This window comes from Pelodiscus sinensis, chromosome 14 (assembly GCF_052426305.1).
Source record: "Pelodiscus sinensis isolate ZL-2025 chromosome 14, ASM5242630v1, whole genome shotgun sequence".
Taxonomy (NCBI): Eukaryota; Metazoa; Chordata; order Testudines; family Trionychidae; genus Pelodiscus; species Pelodiscus sinensis.
In genome coordinates, this window is record NC_143065.1 from 3,562,501 (window position 1) to 3,579,255 (window position 16,755).

The 16,755-nt window shown below is 47.5% G+C and overlaps 1 protein-coding gene and 1 long non-coding RNA gene across 2 annotated transcripts in view; one reads left to right on the forward strand and one right to left on the reverse strand.

The window, feature by feature from the left end:
* LOC149523568 (uncharacterized) overlaps positions 1-16,755 on the reverse strand; it is a 174,044-nt gene that overhangs the window by 42,957 nt on the left and 114,332 nt on the right. The window lies entirely within an intron of this gene.
* On the forward strand, positions 4,194-7,779 carry FOXB1 (forkhead box B1). The gene is made up of 2 exons (XM_006128163.5): positions 4,194-4,990; positions 5,303-7,779. Exon 2 carries the CDS (start codon positions 5,326-5,328, stop codon positions 6,277-6,279), a length of 954 nt encoding a protein of 317 aa, XP_006128225.3. The 5' UTR covers positions 4,194-4,990; positions 5,303-5,325; the 3' UTR covers positions 6,280-7,779.

Consider the following 16,755-nt stretch of genomic DNA (forward strand, 5'->3'; position numbering starts at 1 on the left):
AACAAACAGGTATTTAGCAAAACAATCGGGAAGAAGCAAGGAAGCGGGAAGCCCCAGGATTGTAAAGCAAAGCGGCCCCCTCTCTCCCCTCCCAGCAGGCAGACTGCAGAGCCGGCTAAGTGACAAGACTCTTACAGCCTAGCGGCCCGACGCCTTGGCGAGGAAGGGCGCTTCATGGCTTTCTCCGAGTCCCTGGGTTCGGAACCGGGCCCCTTAAAACACTAGGATAACCAGCCCGGCACGTTAAGCGGGCTGCTTCATACAAACCCCCCTGGGCCATCCAACGTATCCCGAGCTCCCAGTTTTGTAGCTTGGAATGTTCATTTTAACACAGCAGGTGTGGGAGGGGAGTCCTGCTTTCCAGGAGTGTGGGTCAACTGGAGCAGGATCGGGGCCCTAGTTGTGTGTGGCTGGGGGGGGGGGGGTGAGGTGTGGAAGGGAAGGAGACCCTATTGCTTTTTTGTTCTTGCTGTGCCACTGAAGTAGCGCAAGCAGAATTCATCCACTCCAAGAGAAATGCCCAGGTCTGTATTTGAGTTACGTGATTCCAGACAAGCCTGGCTGGCAAAGGTGTTTGAATGCTGTCGTCCCCACTCCCAGGGCCATAAAGATCAGAAGAGGTATGCTCTTTAAATCACATCAGTTTTCGACACCCCCCATGCTTGCTAAACTCTTCCCCCCCCACCCCCCCAAGGAAGCAGAGGAGGCGAACAAAGTGCAGCACGAAAGATTCCTTAGATTGGGGGGGGGGGGGTCTGATGTAGCCTGGACAGGCCTTTCCTTTGACAAAGTTGACACTTAGGTCTTGGTACATTTTCCCTTCCCCCTCCCCCGCGCTGTGCTTGCAATTACCATCAAAAGGCCACACACAAAAAAGCCTCCAAAACAAACCAACAAAACGGCCGGATGCTGAGCAGAAACCTGCTCAATGGACATTGCCCGCAACTCCAGCTTCCAAGCAGAAGGCCCAGGAAGCGGATAATGGCCCCTTTGTGGGCAGAATCACATCCTGCTGTCACCGCAGTCCAGGGTGGAGGTGGGGAGCTGAGCGCGGAGGATTGGGCCCCATCATTTGTATTGCTCATTGGCATTCTTGGGGAGGGCAGGTGGGAACCGGGGCTCTTACTCACAGGACCAAGCCCTACTCCTGGTAGGTTGAGGAACGGGCCCTGGATCTGTGAGTGGCTTTGCTCAGACACTCAAGCACTGAGAAAAGCCGCCTCTGGTGGGTCTAAGAGGGTTCCCTCGAAGCCAGTACACGACGCTTTGCCCGCGCACTGGAACACGTGGAAAGGAAGCGCGCAAACGTGCGCCTTGGCGCAGTTTCCACTGCAAACGCCCGAACAGTTGGTTTGTCATTGCAAATACAGACTGTAGGACAGTCACAAGAATAACTGTCAGTCGGCGGCTGACAGGCAGAGGGGAGGCTGGTTAGTGCTCAATAAGCAGGACACCAAACTCTTTGGGAAGAAAGCGAAGTGGGAAGCGGCGAGGAGTGTCTCGTGGAACCGGGCCCCAGCCCCCGAGGCACCGAAAGCGCTTTGGTCAACTCACAATGTGGAATGAGCACAGACCGCCACAGCGGCTAACCCGAGATCCACCGGCTTCCTCATCCCTCCCCTCGCAGCCCCGCTCAAGCAAAGAGACCCCCAGCTTCACAACCCAACAGTGCTTAGCGAAAATGCGCGCACAGCCCGCCGCCCGGCTTTGACTTTCCAAACGGGGGGAGCTGGCTTAGAGCCTGGCATTGTGTTGAGCAACCTAGGAAACCTCAACAAGCCGGGACTTCTCCCTCCTCCCCCCCCCCCCCGCTCTGTAAATAGTAGCAAGGGGGTGTGAGCTACTCGCGCGCGCTCTGCGGATTTCCCCCCCCCCCCCAGCCTAGGAAAAAATCTTCCCTCCCCCCGCCCCTTCTCGGCAAGCAACACACCTGCCTGCAAACAGAAGGCTTCAAAATCAATATTGTATTTGTCACTTTTCGGTCTCCTTTTCCTCTCTCTCCAGCCCCGCTTGCCACTGCAGCGAATTGTGGATTTATGGAGGAAAATTAGCATAAATTATTACCAAATCGGGAAACGTGTGTGGTCCTGCTTGTGGGAAAGGAGGCTATTGCGAACCTGCCATGCAGAAAGGTGGTCCGGGGTGGGCTTCATGGGGACACTGAATGGCGATTGCACGAAATAGATCTCCATTGGCTTTGCACATGGATAGAATTGACTTATGTGTATTTTATACAGTTTTCCCAACACTTCCCCTCCACTCCTTATTTGAATTAGGCTTCAGAAAAGCGTTTGTTTGTTTTAGGTTCCCGCACAATGGGCATTGGGTTCACTTCGCCGGCAGCCTCTCTGCCCCTCCTCCCACCCTTCCTGAAGCTGGGGTGAAAAGGGGGAACGCACCCCCTGTAAATTACACTGAAATCCTTCATTTTAGGGGGAGCGCGGGTGTATCTCCCCAATCTGGCGTGTGTGTGAGGCTGAAGATGGCACAAAACTTGTGTACTAATTAAGGGGGAATCACTCGCCTACTCCGCTCACGTCCTTCTCCTGGGAGATGCTTTTACCCCTTGGAAAAAATCTGGCCACTCAAAAACATACAGCATTTGTACTTGGAGCAACATGTGACAATTGAAGCCGATTTCCCCGGATCTTATGGAAAAAGAGGGATTGGGCAAAAGTATGTCCCCTTTTGGATGGGAGTGTTTTAATTAACTCCACGTTACCTCGGAGCAATGATTTCCACAGAGTGGCTCTCCGAGATCAAACGGAACAGGGCTTTGGAAGAAGAATTTTAAAGATTTGGAAAGTGTTGGGGGGGGGGGGGAGCGAAGTTCTCCCTCGTTGTCCCAAGGAGCTAGAGGAGGAGTTTGGGTTCATTTCACAGGGCAGCCGCTCTCAAACTCTAGCGCCCATTTATCATGCCCTCTTATCCCACTCATAAAAAAAGTTTTGGAGGCCCCTGTCCTCCCCCCGCCAGTGCCCCTACCCGCACTCACTAGATCCCTAGAGCACAACTCCGTCTGCACTCGTCGGCTCCCAGCCCGACCCGAACAGGCAGCGCAAACTTAGCGCAAAATGCGCTGCGGCCGGCGGGAGCAGGAAACGCGGATCCAGGGACTAGGAGTGCGGACAGACCGACGGACGGCGCCAGCTGCCCCCTCCTCCCTGGCGTATTTTTGCTGAATTAAGACGCTGACATTTTTCCTTCCCTCAAGTGCTCCTGCGAATATTGGAAAACGTGCGCTCGCATCTCAAGCGGGCGCGCTCGGGCTCGGCCGCCCCCTCTGGATTAATGACTTTGTGTAAGCGCCTACATTTCTCGTGGCTAAATGACATTTCGGTGAGTTACTGACTCGCTCCGACATCCGGCGCCGGGCGCCCACACCCCACCGCACCTTTGGCGTACAGCCCCTGGCCCGCCCCGCCTCTGCGCATCTTATATCATCACAGTGAGCCACATTAGCTCCGATTTCCCTCACAGGACAAGCGCCTCGACAGCCCTTCATGCTGCAGGATCAGGCCCAAGCCTCCTGAGCGCTCCCGTGGGCCGCCATGGAGCTGCGCCCCTGAATAAAGTTTCCGGGATCGGGCCCTTACTAGAAAGGACGGTGCAATCGACTGTACCTGAGTTACTCCGATTTGGACACCACAGTGTGTGTGTGTACATATCCAGACACACAAAGCTGGGTGTATAAGCACATGCACACAGACTCCAGCGTATTATTGCTATCCTCTAAATGCGCTTTCCCAGTACAAAACTCCTCGAGTTGTGCTAGCTTGGAGATTAAACAATATTTAAGAGGTTAACAAGGCAGATGGAATAAATAACCCCATGCTTGCGCAGCAGTGTAAACGTCCAATCTGAGGTCTGCCTGGTTAGAACAGGAATAGGATTAAACACTTTTTTTTTTTTTAAACACAGTCACAGCTGTTGCTTGTATCGCCTGGGATCCAGTGAAATCGCCACAGGTCTGAAACCCACAGAGGCAATTTACATAAATCAGACTCTCCAGTATCTAAAATAACCCCCGGGGTTTTCTTCTCCAGCCTAGCACAACTTTGTCAGGACCCAAAGCGTTGGTGGTAACCAAACAAACAGTCGTTTCTAAATTTCAGGGGAAGTAGCTGACAGTCATGAAAACTTCGACATGGTTGTGAAGCAGGGGCCCAGCCTGGCCTTTTCATCGGCCTAGCCTTTGGAAAGCGGGCTTGGGCTCCGTTTGATTTGGCAAAGAGAAAGTCTCTCGTTCAAGGAAAGAGCCGTGCCTTGAGTGAGCCAACAATACAAATCAGATCACAATGCAGAACAAACAGAATACCCCAGCCAAGCAATTTCCATGTCAAACATCCCACTGCTCAGCAGCTCCATTTGTAAGTGTGAATTGCAGACTAAGCTCCCTGGCAGAGCCCACCGAGAGGGTAGTGCATACCTTCGCACGCACACGGCTACTGGGTGCCACCACACTCCCATTCCGCTCGCTGAGCCTTTTCACCCCGCGCCGGGTCTTCACATGGAAATGATTCCTATTGGCCCAAGGTGCCCATGTAAATAGGTGTAAATGAAACCAGATTATGCCTTTCTTTCAGCCCCCCTCCTCCCCCGCTCCCTCCTCCCAAGGCGATTGTCATATGATAGCAAAGAAGTGGCACATTAATGAAGCGCCTCTGCAGGGGTCTTTTCTGCTCATGTCACCACATAAAACTATCAGATGGTTAGAGGAAGGACATGGAGGCAAGTCCTTAGCTGCTCTCGGCGGCGGAGAAGCGAGCGAGCCCCTGCCCCGGTCCAGCAGCCGCTGGGGGTGAGCGAAGCCGAGCCGGGATTCCGCCTTCCCAGGAGAAGGGAGGGGAGCGAGAGGGTCCCACAGCCCAGCCTCCTCCGGACTAAAACTAAGCGGAGCGGCCGGAAAGGAAGCGGGAGGGCTCGGGCGAGGAGACCTGACTCCCAGCTGCATCCCGGATGCGGACTATCAACTTCCAGCAACTTTAAGGTGGGCATTGCTGGTGGGGAGGGTCCGCTCCCAGCCCCTGGTCGGGGGGGGGGGCAGCCCCTTCTCTAACTGCAGGGGAGGGGGGCAGAGAGACAGCCGAAGTAACTCAGCGGCGGAGCGGAGGCGTGGGGGGCTCGCTTCCCCCGGGGGCCGGAGGGGTTTGGGCGATTTTACCCCGGGGGGGGGGGGGGGATCAGCTCCGCTCTGTCTCAGTCCCCCCCGCCCCGGAGACGCACGCACACACACACACCCCGGCCCGCTTTAAAGCCTAGCCCGCCTGCCCCCCGCCTTACCCCGCTCGCCCCTCCGCAGATCTCGGCGGCTCCCCAGCCACGATGCCGCGCCCGGGCCGGAACACGTACAGCGACCAGAAGCCGCCCTACTCCTACATCTCGCTGACGGCCATGGCCATCCAGAGCTCGCCCGAGAAGATGCTGCCCCTGAGCGAGATCTACAAGTTCATCATGGACCGGTTCCCCTACTACCGGGAGAACACGCAGCGCTGGCAGAACTCGCTGCGCCACAACCTCTCCTTCAACGACTGCTTCATCAAGATCCCGCGCCGGCCCGACCAGCCGGGCAAGGGCAGCTTCTGGGCGCTGCACCCCAGCTGCGGGGACATGTTCGAGAACGGCAGCTTCCTGCGGCGCCGCAAGCGCTTCAAGGTGCTCAAGTCCGACCCGCTGGCGCCCAGCAAGCCGGCCGAGGCGGCGCAGTACCTGCAGCAGCAGGCCAAGCTGCGGCTCAGCGCGCTGGCGGCCGGCGGCCCCCACCTGCCCCAGATGGCCGCCTACAGCCTGGGCGTCTCCCAGCCCTCCGGCTTCAAGCACCCCTTCGCCATCGAGAACATCATCGCCCGCGAGTACAAGATGCCGGGCGGGCTGGCCTTCTCCGCCGTGCAGCCCGTGCCCGCCGCCTACCCGCTGCCCAACCAGCTGGGCAGCTCCCTGGGGCCCGGCTGGCCCCACGTGTACGGCTCCGGCATGCTCGACACGGCCGCCCCCCTCTCCATGGCCGGCGGCGACTACAGCGCCTACGGCGTGCCCCTCAAGCCGCTGTGCCACGGCGGGCAGACTCTCCCGGCCATCCCGGTGCCCATCAAGCCCACCCCGGCGGCCGTGCCCGCCCTGGCGGCCCTGCCCGCGCCCATCCCCACCCTGCTCACGAACTCGCCCCCCTCGCTCAGCCCCACCTCGTCCCACACAGTCACCAGCCAAAGCAGCCCCGCGACGCCCAGCGAGACGCTGACCAGCCCCGCCTCGGCCCTGCACTCGGTAGCCGTGCACTGACCCGGGCCGCCCGCGCCGCAGCTCGCTCCCAACTTTCCTCGGAGTTTTCTCCTCCCTCCGGAGAGAGGAGAGAAAGCTGCCGGCGGGAAGCCGCGAGGTTTGCTACCCTGCTGAGCGTCTGGGCTTCGCCTCCCAGACCGAGGGGGTCCGTCCCGGGGCGGTGGGTGGCTGTCCCGTAACTTGGTTGACACACTCGGAAAGTGGCTGTTCGAGGTAGAAAGTGCCATCTGCATGGCTAGGTCTCCTCCAGTCCTTAAGGCACCTTCCCCCGAAACTACCGCGGGAGCGTTAGACAAGCCCGGGTCCCTGCCTTTGTCTGGGGAGAGCACCATTTGCACCCAGGACCTGCCTTTAAAACCAGAGCCAGTGGAAAGGGGGAGGGGGGACCGCTTGTTTTCGGGATTGTTTCCAGCTTAGCTGGATTTTGGAAACAAGTGTCTTTTCCATTTCAAAAAAGCCAGGAGAGTTAAAAGCTTGCAGGGTTACAGGAACCACTTAGCCAGATGAATTCCTATTTATACAACGTTATACAAGGAAAGCGTGAAACAGGTCCCCAAAGCTTGAGAGCCTGCCAGTTACCATCCTGGGCTGAAAAGTTCCACTGGCTTCAGCATTGTTTGCATGGGGGAAGTTACACTTCGACTACCGATTTATGTACAAGAATGTGTGTTAAGTACAAAAGGGCAGAAAACCATGCAAATGGCAAGCCACCAGTCCACACTGAACACGTATATTGTTTACAAAAACGCCTGTTCTAATGTAAATACTGAACTTCAGTCTGTCCTGAGAGAGAGAAAATAGGTCCTCTTTTCCAGTACCTGTTGTCATGTGGCTGTTTCATTTGCAGGTGGAAGAGGAGGGGGAGTTATTTGTGTGTGAGTTTTTGAAAGTTATTTATTTTTGGTTTAAGAAAATTAAAAGTAAAGCAATAGAGAGAAAACAAATCCTCTGCCAAGCAGACAACCTAAGGTAGCTTATGTCAAGCTGCTCAGGTCAGTGGGTAAGAGCAAGGCAGCACCACAACAGGGGGAAAAGGTATTGTTTTCTGTTGGAACTTTTCAGACAAACTGAGAGGGGGCTGGGGGGGGAGGGGAGAGAAGACACTGTAAATGTCTGTGAATAGGAATGATTATAAACGTGTAACATGCACTTTTGTTTGCTTATATCCCTTCCTAGTTTTAGGTAGTTTGCTGGAAACCGAACTGTTGTGAACTGCTTAAGTTAAGACAAAAACAAAACGTGGTAGTGTTCATCGCAGCTGTAAAGAGATTCCTTTTTAACATTTTCCTTGTACAGAATGAGCATGATATTTTAAATATTGATGTTCTTGTTCCCAGCATGCGTGTTAAGACAAAAATTAAAAAAAGGGAAGCGTCTACGTTAAATTATGAACCTAGTCGTCCAAATACTATTTTCTCATTAAAATATGTAAATTCACTTTTACTTTCTTATTCGTCTTTTTGAAGAGTTTGTACCCGGAAAATAAGAATATTAGTTTAGATGGGAAATCCAATATTTCAATTTTAATTGATCTACATAAATTTTTCACAGGATGAAGAGAACTGTAACTATAAATATAATCGTTTAATAAAATACAAAAGCTTTCTATATAAGGTCATTCTCACATGATTACCAAATGGAAAAATCAAGCTATAGTTCATAAACTACACTAGTATATATATAAAAACATATGTAACATGCTATTTATACATATGTCTGTATGTGTGAATTATATGCCTAGTTAAAAACTGTGTGTGGGTGTGTATGTATACACACACACACACACACACACACGGAACACGAATAGACTTTTTCCTTGAATAACTATAATAATAAACGAACCTTAGCAATACTGGATTGCAATTCAGATTTCAAAACATTTTTTTAACACACTGAACTTTTTAACACTAGAAACACTAGAATTTTGTAATGCATGAGGCAGATCAAAATATTTCCAAACCTCCATATAAAACAATGCATTCTATTTAGTTTTGAGTAAAATCAACGTATTTTAGCTGTCAACTACTGTTCTTTATGTATATTAACGTCTTTTTAAAAAAAAAACAAACCAACCTAGATTACGAACAAACATACAGTGTTATTATTTTAATCTGTAAATTAACAGAATTTTTCTTTGTATAAAATGTAGTAAGAAACAACTTTGAAATCTGGATTTCAAAGTTTCCAATGCATTTCTTTTGAATTTCTTTTTAGGATTTTGCAAAGATTCTGCATAATTATTGAGAATTTGGAATTCAAATTAATGGAGATAATCTAGTAAAACTAGTGTGTTAGCCTTTCAGATGTAATAACATTCCAATAATGTAGTTACATGACAATAAGATACTTAAATACTTATTAAAAAGAAAATCGACATTGTGTTCTAATGAACCTAAAGGATGCAATGTAAGTGATTTTAAAGAGGTACATTTCTATGGGTTTGTGTCTGTAGATACAGACATTTGAAAGAAAGCCCCATCTCCCTTAAATACATATAGAAAGGTACTCGGAAAAAAAGTTTAAGGTTAATGTAGAGTATAATTAATCCAGTTGCGACTTTAAGAGCGGATCCCACACACAGGAAAAAAAGGTGGAAAATACATGAATCATTGGGCTGATTAAAATGCATGAAGCTGCTAAAGCTTGTCAGATGGGGGACAACTGAACTCATTCATCAAGTCCAACCCACGATTATATCAACACGATCAGCTAAAGAAAGCATTCACAACTTATCACCAGATCAATGGACACAAAACTCGACAAACTTTTCCGAAACAAGCGATGACCTACATTTGCCTACGAGTTCTTTACAAAAATATACCAAAAAAAGAAACAATTCCAACAGTTAAAAAAAACTTAACTCCAGTGAGAAGATCCAACTAGATCTAATTACATTTGCAGAATAATTTGAAACTATACAGTACCCCGGCGGGATCATGATCAGCAAAGTTTACACCTTTACAATCTCTCTGTTTACCATCTAAATTTCTAATCCGCATTAGAAAAGAACCCGGGAAAAAGCCTTTAAAATGTGTATTTCTCACAGCTTTAATCATATTATTCAATGCCATTTTTATATCTGCCAACAGGATCATAACATTTCACCACATGCAGAGTTTTCTTTGCCAATAACCAGCACCACCTTTCACACTATGCTACCAGAAAGAGACCATAACGAGTATTGACAAGCTACGTTTTCATAGCAAACTCACAAGTCATTCTTTTCGTTCTTTGCTTGGTAAAGGCTTAGATGTGCATTTCAAAGGTATGCCACAAATAAGCAATGCAGAGTGTCCCTTGAATTTACTGCTTTGTCTTGTTAAATCTCTAATGGCTCAAGTCCAAAGTCAATAAACTCAGATCTGAAATAAAACAGCAAGGGGGGGGGGGGGGAAGGAAGGAAATGAAGCACCCACCACAGGTTGCCGAGCTGGAATCTTGTTTGGAGACTTTACTCAAGGGTGATTTGCAATTATTTTTTGCTACGGATACATTTTAAACGAAGTGTATTTTGATGTAAAGAGCAGGGAATTGCAGACAAGAAGCACTCCTCTTGTCTTAGAAGAGTACATCCCAAGTGCTTGGCCCTTGGATTTTTGCTTCCTTTCAATGCGTAAGTTCTGGATACATTCTAGTCCGTATGTTTCTTATTTTTTGTCCGCTGTAAGATCAGGCTCCAACCCAAGCGGACCGAAAGAAGCCAGGATCCTTCTGACACTTGTTTTCTTTACACAGTTTTTAAGTGTGGCCTCTGATCGTGTTTTGCGGGGAAGACTCACTGCAATCTTGCCAGGTTGTGTGTGTGTGTGTCTGTGTGTGGGGGGGGGGGGGGGAAGGAAGGGTTCACAGAGAGCCCTATAAGGGAATTTCACAAGCAAAACTCTGTTTTTAAAGTGCTCCTTAGGAAAGTGAAGGAGAATTTATCGTCAGTTTCAGTGCAGGATTATCTTTAAATCTTAATTGTCAGGTTTTGGGAGGGTTTTTTTTTTAAATCCACCTCCATCAAAAAGGAATGCAGGCTGTGAAGCCGTAGAGGGGCTGTATTTGTTTCTTTTAAACTAACAACAAATTATCTAATTAATATGTTTCAATTACAGCATGAAAAAGAGAGGCTTTGGACCGCCTGCAGTGGGTTTACAATAGCCTCAGAGCCTACGATCGGCATTTACAATAACTTCACATCTGTTTCTTTATTCCCCACTTTTCGAGTCTAAAACTCCTCTCGAGATCGCTTCACACCACGGCCCAAATTATGAAATATGTCCCTTTGCCAAAAAAAAGGGGGGGGGAAGAGGAGGAAGAAAAAGGACAAAACTTTGTAGATCGAAGCTTCATTTGCAAGCTAGCAAGTGAAAGCCCCATTGAAGAGCATTAAACAAATATATTAGAATTCTGTCACTTTATGCAATTGAGTAGATCAAATAAAGGGTCCCAGGCCACTTCATTCACTCTCATTCACTTGAATAGAAAATGCAAAGAATAGCAAACCTAGACTGGGCCACCGATGTAGATTTAGCCCTTTTTTTCTAAGAGACAAAAAGGCTGAATTTTCACAAACACATAGCTGACTCGGGAACTAGGAAACCAGCGTTGAAACCCCTTTGGAATTTAAATTCGTGTTACCTTCCCCTCTCGCTCTCATTTCTGTGGGTCTGTTTGCACTACAGTGATGCGCCGCTCCCCGCGTTTGGGAAACAGGCTCAGGGGTTACAAGCAGGGCTGATCAAGCCGAGCTATCAGACAGGTTTGGAAATACGAGTCGTATTTAAAAGAGGGAGAGATGGGGGGGGGGGGGGAGGGGGAAGTCAACTTCTGCTGGAAAGCTGATTAAGCGCATCCTGAGAAATGCAGCAGTTGCATTGAGGATAGTTGTGTGTGTGTGTGTGGTATCGATTGACACGTACGCAAACGTGTCTGTAAACGTTCCTTGCCTTTTGATTACCCCGCTGCCTTTTAATTCATCAAGTTAGAACTTTCAGATCTGGAAACATGAAAAAATCCCCGAATACACGAGCGAGCAAACACACACACACTCCAGGGTCGGACTGTGATCTCCCTTATTCTGAATTTACAAGCGGGCCATTTATCAATCGCTTTGCGCTACTCCTGATTTACACCAACTCCACTAGGTTTTAGGTTCACCCACACTATGATACATAGAACTGTCCTGGCTATACAGAAGTCTGCAAAGAAAATATTTGCATTGAGAAAAGCCGGCTCCGATGCATGAATCACCAGTCCAAAATTGCTAGATACCTGCAACAGTTTATTACATTCTAAGCTGTATTTTTCAACTGACTGCAGGTGCATTTTGTTTCAAAGATAGAGTGCAAATTCAGCTTGCATAACTGGAAGTTGGATGGTCTGGGTCTTAATTTCTGGATTTAAATTGGGTTATCTGTGTTTGTAGTGTATGTGGCAAGGGAATGGTAAACTCAGAAATAGGAAATGAAATGTATACTTTCTGAACTGTATTTTCTCATTTCTTATACAGAGGAAGAGAAGACTGAATTAGTCTGCAATCACTATGAGATACAGCAACATAGTTAGAAAATTTCTAGTTAGAACTTAGTTAAGTCATATCTTCATAAATGCCATTAAGAGGGTCAAAATAAAGGTGGTAATATTAAACAATATTTCACTTCAAATTTTGATTTCCTTAGTTGGTACATAAAAACTTAGTTAACAGCACCGAAAAGCTGCATTTGCAGTTTTTAGAGGAGAAAGGTTCAGACCACACACACACACACACACACACACAGTCTAAATCTGTTCTAGGGATTTTGTTTGTTTTGCAACAGTTCTCTTACATTCGTTTATTTTCTGAAATGTTACCTTTGTTGGTAGCTTTACTAACCAGACAGCATGAACAAGATTCTGGTCTGTTCTGAAAAATATTGACACCCCAGCCCAGATGTTCTGTTTCTCTCACACCACATCTATAACCATTGCTGGAGAAAGCTCAAGTGTTTGAAAGGTTAACACATGCCCTCATCTATAGGATCTGCTAAATAAAAGATCTTAATTTTGTGCCATTTAGAAGAGCCTTGGTATTTATTAAGTAGTAACTAGAGTATTTTGCATTAATTAGAGCAGCTCCTTAGAGAGACATTACAACCAAGACTAATTTTACATCATAGGAGAACACTACACCCATTAACTCTCCCCCACTAAAATGGCTACAGACAGTAACAACACTGGTCCTATTTGTAAAGATTAACTTATGTGCACTGTTTTCAAACTATGCAGTCAAAACCAATCAAAGTTAGATAAGGCTTGCTTTTGCATTCCATGCAGTTGGATGGGGGGAGGCATAAATCAAGGATCAGCCCCAATTGTGGGGGCCTCTCCTTCCTCCAGTGATGTCAGCAGCAAACACCCCATGTTTTTGATGTGCTCAGACCCTTTGCCGCTTCTTAACAATTCAGATAACATTCAGAACCTAACAAAGCTTGGCTCCATTGGCATCAGCCACATTCCTTGTAAGCAAGGTAAGGAGCTGATCCTTTATAATAGCTCAGAGTCAAAGCAGTGCATAGAATCATAGAACAGTAGAACTGGAAGGGACCTTGAAAGGTCCTCGAGTCCAATTCCCTGCCCTCATTGCAGGACCAAGCACCATGTATATCACCCCTGACAGATGTCTTTCTTATCTGCTCTTAAATATCTCTAGTTACCGAGATTCCATAACTTCCCTCAGCAATTTTAGTGTTTAATCACCCTGGCAAGAAGTTTTTCCTAATGTTCAGCCTAAATCTTCCTTGATGCAATTTAAGTCCATTGCTTCTCGTCTTATCACAGGTCAAGAACAATTTTTCTCCCTCCTCCTTGTAACACCCTTCTAGGTACTTGAAAACTGCTACCACATCCCCCCTCAATCTTGGCATGCACCATTTTTCTAAACAAATTTTCCACTGTAGTTTGTGCTAAGATTACGTGAATCAAACTTCCTACAGGTTAAAAAGAAAGGGGATAAACATCAAAACTTCGGCTAAGATGTTCCTCTACTTAGAAATAAACGTAAAAAAGCCCAAGAACCTCCCAAATGAGATGGACAAGTGAGCTTCATACACGTTACTGTATAGCACACCAGTCATGAACAAAGGGTATTCATGCAAACTGGAACCATCTCACTCCCACACAATGGCAAATTCGGTAGCAGGGGATCATGGCCTATGGAAAAATTCAAACTTTTCAGAGAGGTGAAGGGCAAATGCTAACCCCATGTGCTGATGGCATCTATATGCCCAGACAGCTGCAAACCCATCTGCATTTTGCCCTACATTTCTGCTGACATCTACTGAATGCTGATCAGAGGCACATGACCTCATAACTTGCAATTTTTCTTTGTAACGCCTCCCACATTTCTTCCTTTTCTGGCTTTGACAAGCCTGTGAAATTCCTCCAGTGCCAGTGCATAAGGCACTCCACCCGCCCCTCTTGGAGGTAATATCTACCCCCTTCTCTCCTGAGCCTAGGGCCAGTGAACGAAACATCACAAATATGTTCCCATCCCACATATCGGAAGAGCAACTGCAGCCGCCTCCTGTGCAGGACGTTGGAACCAGGGGATCTGCATAAACGTGGATCCCATGTGAGAGACCCAGAGCCGGCCCATATCATTTTGGCACCTGAGACGGGGAGCTCAAATGGGGCACGCATAGCCCCTTGCTTGGGCCTAAACTTTGGAAGGTCTCAATTCTGCCTTCTTCGTGTTCTACTCCTCTCATGATAGTTCTCCTTTATTGGGGTAGGTAGCAGAGCAGTAACAACTTAAAACGCCTTCTTCAAAAATGTTAAGAAACACTTAACTTTCAAACGCCTGAACAGCAAATGTAACTCTTCTTGTCTGCATAGTAAACACTGGCATTTTGATCTGCGTGAATAATCAAAGTGGTGTTTTCTGTGCCTTCTTGGTTGCAGAGATTTGAACTGCTTCTAAAGGTCCACAGTCTGGGCCAGCTCATGCTCTATTGAGATGGTTGCAAGGCCGACCAGTCTCTCCTGTGTCATTGGGAGCGTAGATGTGTTTTTATTCACTTCAGCTTGGAGAAGCTGCGTTCTCCACCGGCAACTGTTACAGGAAATGTTAGAAGAATGCGCAGAGCAACAAAAGCATTTGGAAAGAGGGTGGTCATCTTATTTGTGCACATATATTTCAGAACAGCCTTTGGAGTTGATCCTGCCGAAATGCATCTTGAAAGGGCTTTCAGTTCATCATCTAAAATCACTTGGCATCAATATCGCGCAAGTCATGCGTCTACATTGTCTCTAATGCCCTGCATTGCTGGTGTAGGTCTTCAGGTATAGTGAGGAGATCTGGAATATCATACAACATCCCAAATATACCTCTGTGTTCCTTGAGCTGCATGAAATGTTCTTCAACTGACGATTGCACAATCTAGCACCTGGCTAAAAAATTCAACTTTGAATTGTTGTTCAGGGTCTCTTATGGGATTATCCCGTGCCTCGTAATCAAAATGTCGTCTTCTTCGGTGACTCTCGTATTCTTGAATAGGTGGGAAAATAGCTTCAGTGTGAAGTTCCTCTGTGCAACTTCTGTGCACTCTTCAGAACGTTTTTTACATCCCTCATAAGACTGAAGTACGCCTTTGCTTTGTCCACTTGTTCCGTTGCTCCAGATATATCAAGGTCAACACCTTGAGTCTCATGCTTACAACATTTCAAACAGGATGTCATGCCACAACACTAGGCCACACAGAAATTTGAAGTTGTATGTGTTTCTGGTGATGCCATTTCCCTCTGCCACTGTTCTCCCACGAACAGTTCTGGTCATATCATTATCCTCCATAATGGCAACTATGGCATCATCTATCTTCCCAATTTGGTGTTTGATAAGCCTATCACCTCCACTCGACTTTCCCATCGTGTGGCACTCAGTGGTTTCAGTGTCAGAGAGGATGTTCCCAGATGTTGCTTCAAAAGTTGCCATCGATGAGTTTTTGCAGAGAAAAATACATAGATGCTTTGAATTACAGTACAAAATTCAGCAGCCTCACTAGAAGCTGAGGGTATATCACTAACCATCAAGTTCAATGAGTGAGAACTGATAGGATAAAAAAAGCTCGAGGGTTTAACTCTTGGATCCATGTCTGTACTGCTCTGTTCTTTCCTCATGTTGTCACCATCATCGTAGCCCTGACCTCTCATGTCAGCTATTGCAATTCCCGTATCTTCCAGCTTTTTAACAAACACATTTGTCATACCAGCTCCTGTAGTATCAATGTCAATACATTCTAGAAAACGCCCTGACAGTCACCATTGCAGGGACATTTTCATTTAGTTCAGTTGTTGTTACAAAACGCACCATTAAAGTCATTTGTTCCGTATGGCTGATGTCAGGTGTGCAGTCCAGAATAAGAGTAATATCTTGCTGACTTCAGATCTGCCACAATCTTCTGTTTGACTTTTGTTGCCAGGAACTGTATGATCTCATTTTGAATTATTTTTCCAAGGTAGTGGTGTGTGTACATTTCTTGGGTGGTGATTCTTTTTAGATGCTCCTGGAGTACAGCATCCAACTCAGCCACCAGCTCCACAGTTAAGGAAGTTTCCATTGTTTGGCACATACAGCTGATCTGAAGTGCCACGCAGTGCTAGGTTTTGGGTAGCAAGCATTGAGCCTTTTTGGAACATTTTGCCAGTAAAGAGACTCTGGCAATCTCCTCTTGATGCTGATATCTATGGTGGCCTTGAACCTTAGTCTCATCTCAAGCTCTTTCCACCTATAGAATGCTCTCTGGTGATTTGCTGTCTTCTCATGGCATGCCAGATTTCTACAGTCCTTTGTTCCTGTAGAACCCAATGTGGCCGGAACATTACACTGGAAGAGTTTGCAACAAACACAGTATGCAGCATTCTGGGGTTTGAGTACATAAGCCATGGCCTCTCCACTTGGTCACCATTGGGGATTTCATGTCAGTAATATGTTGGATGGAAACTTCTATTTTCATTGTTTTTGGGGAACATGAAGTTTTTCACTTGCTCTGGCCCATGCAGTACAAGGAAGTCCCTCAGGCTACTGCTCAAGTGGTTCCACAGTCCTGGATCGTCTGGACTTAAGGAACTAAACTCAGCAGCAGCTGTTTCTTGCACCTCCACCACATCCTTCTCCAGGAATGTGCATGGATGGAGACGGAGATATGGATGCTGCTGCAGCTGCCAGGTCACTTGCACCCCGACTAACTAGAAGATCAGGCATCTCCTCACCACTCTCATCCTCACTGGTGCCAGAAAGCTCACTGTGAACGTTTGTGTCTATCTCAGGAGAGCTCCTTCCTGCTTAGACAGAAAACCTTCCTTTGCTTTCTTTTTCTGAATGCTGCCCCAGAGGGGCATTTTCTTCTTTTACTCGTGACTGCTGTTCTGGGCCAGCTATAGTGGCTCAACACTCAACTGAAGGGGACAAATAAAGCAGGCTGGTAGCAGGGCCTGAGTGAGGGAAGAGATCAGCGT

What these genes read in the sequence shown, in the direction of transcription:
- FOXB1 (XM_006128163.5), top strand. Translation starts at nt 5,326, where the DNA reads ATGCCGCGCCCGGGCCGGAACACGTACAGCGACCAGAAGCCGCCCTAC.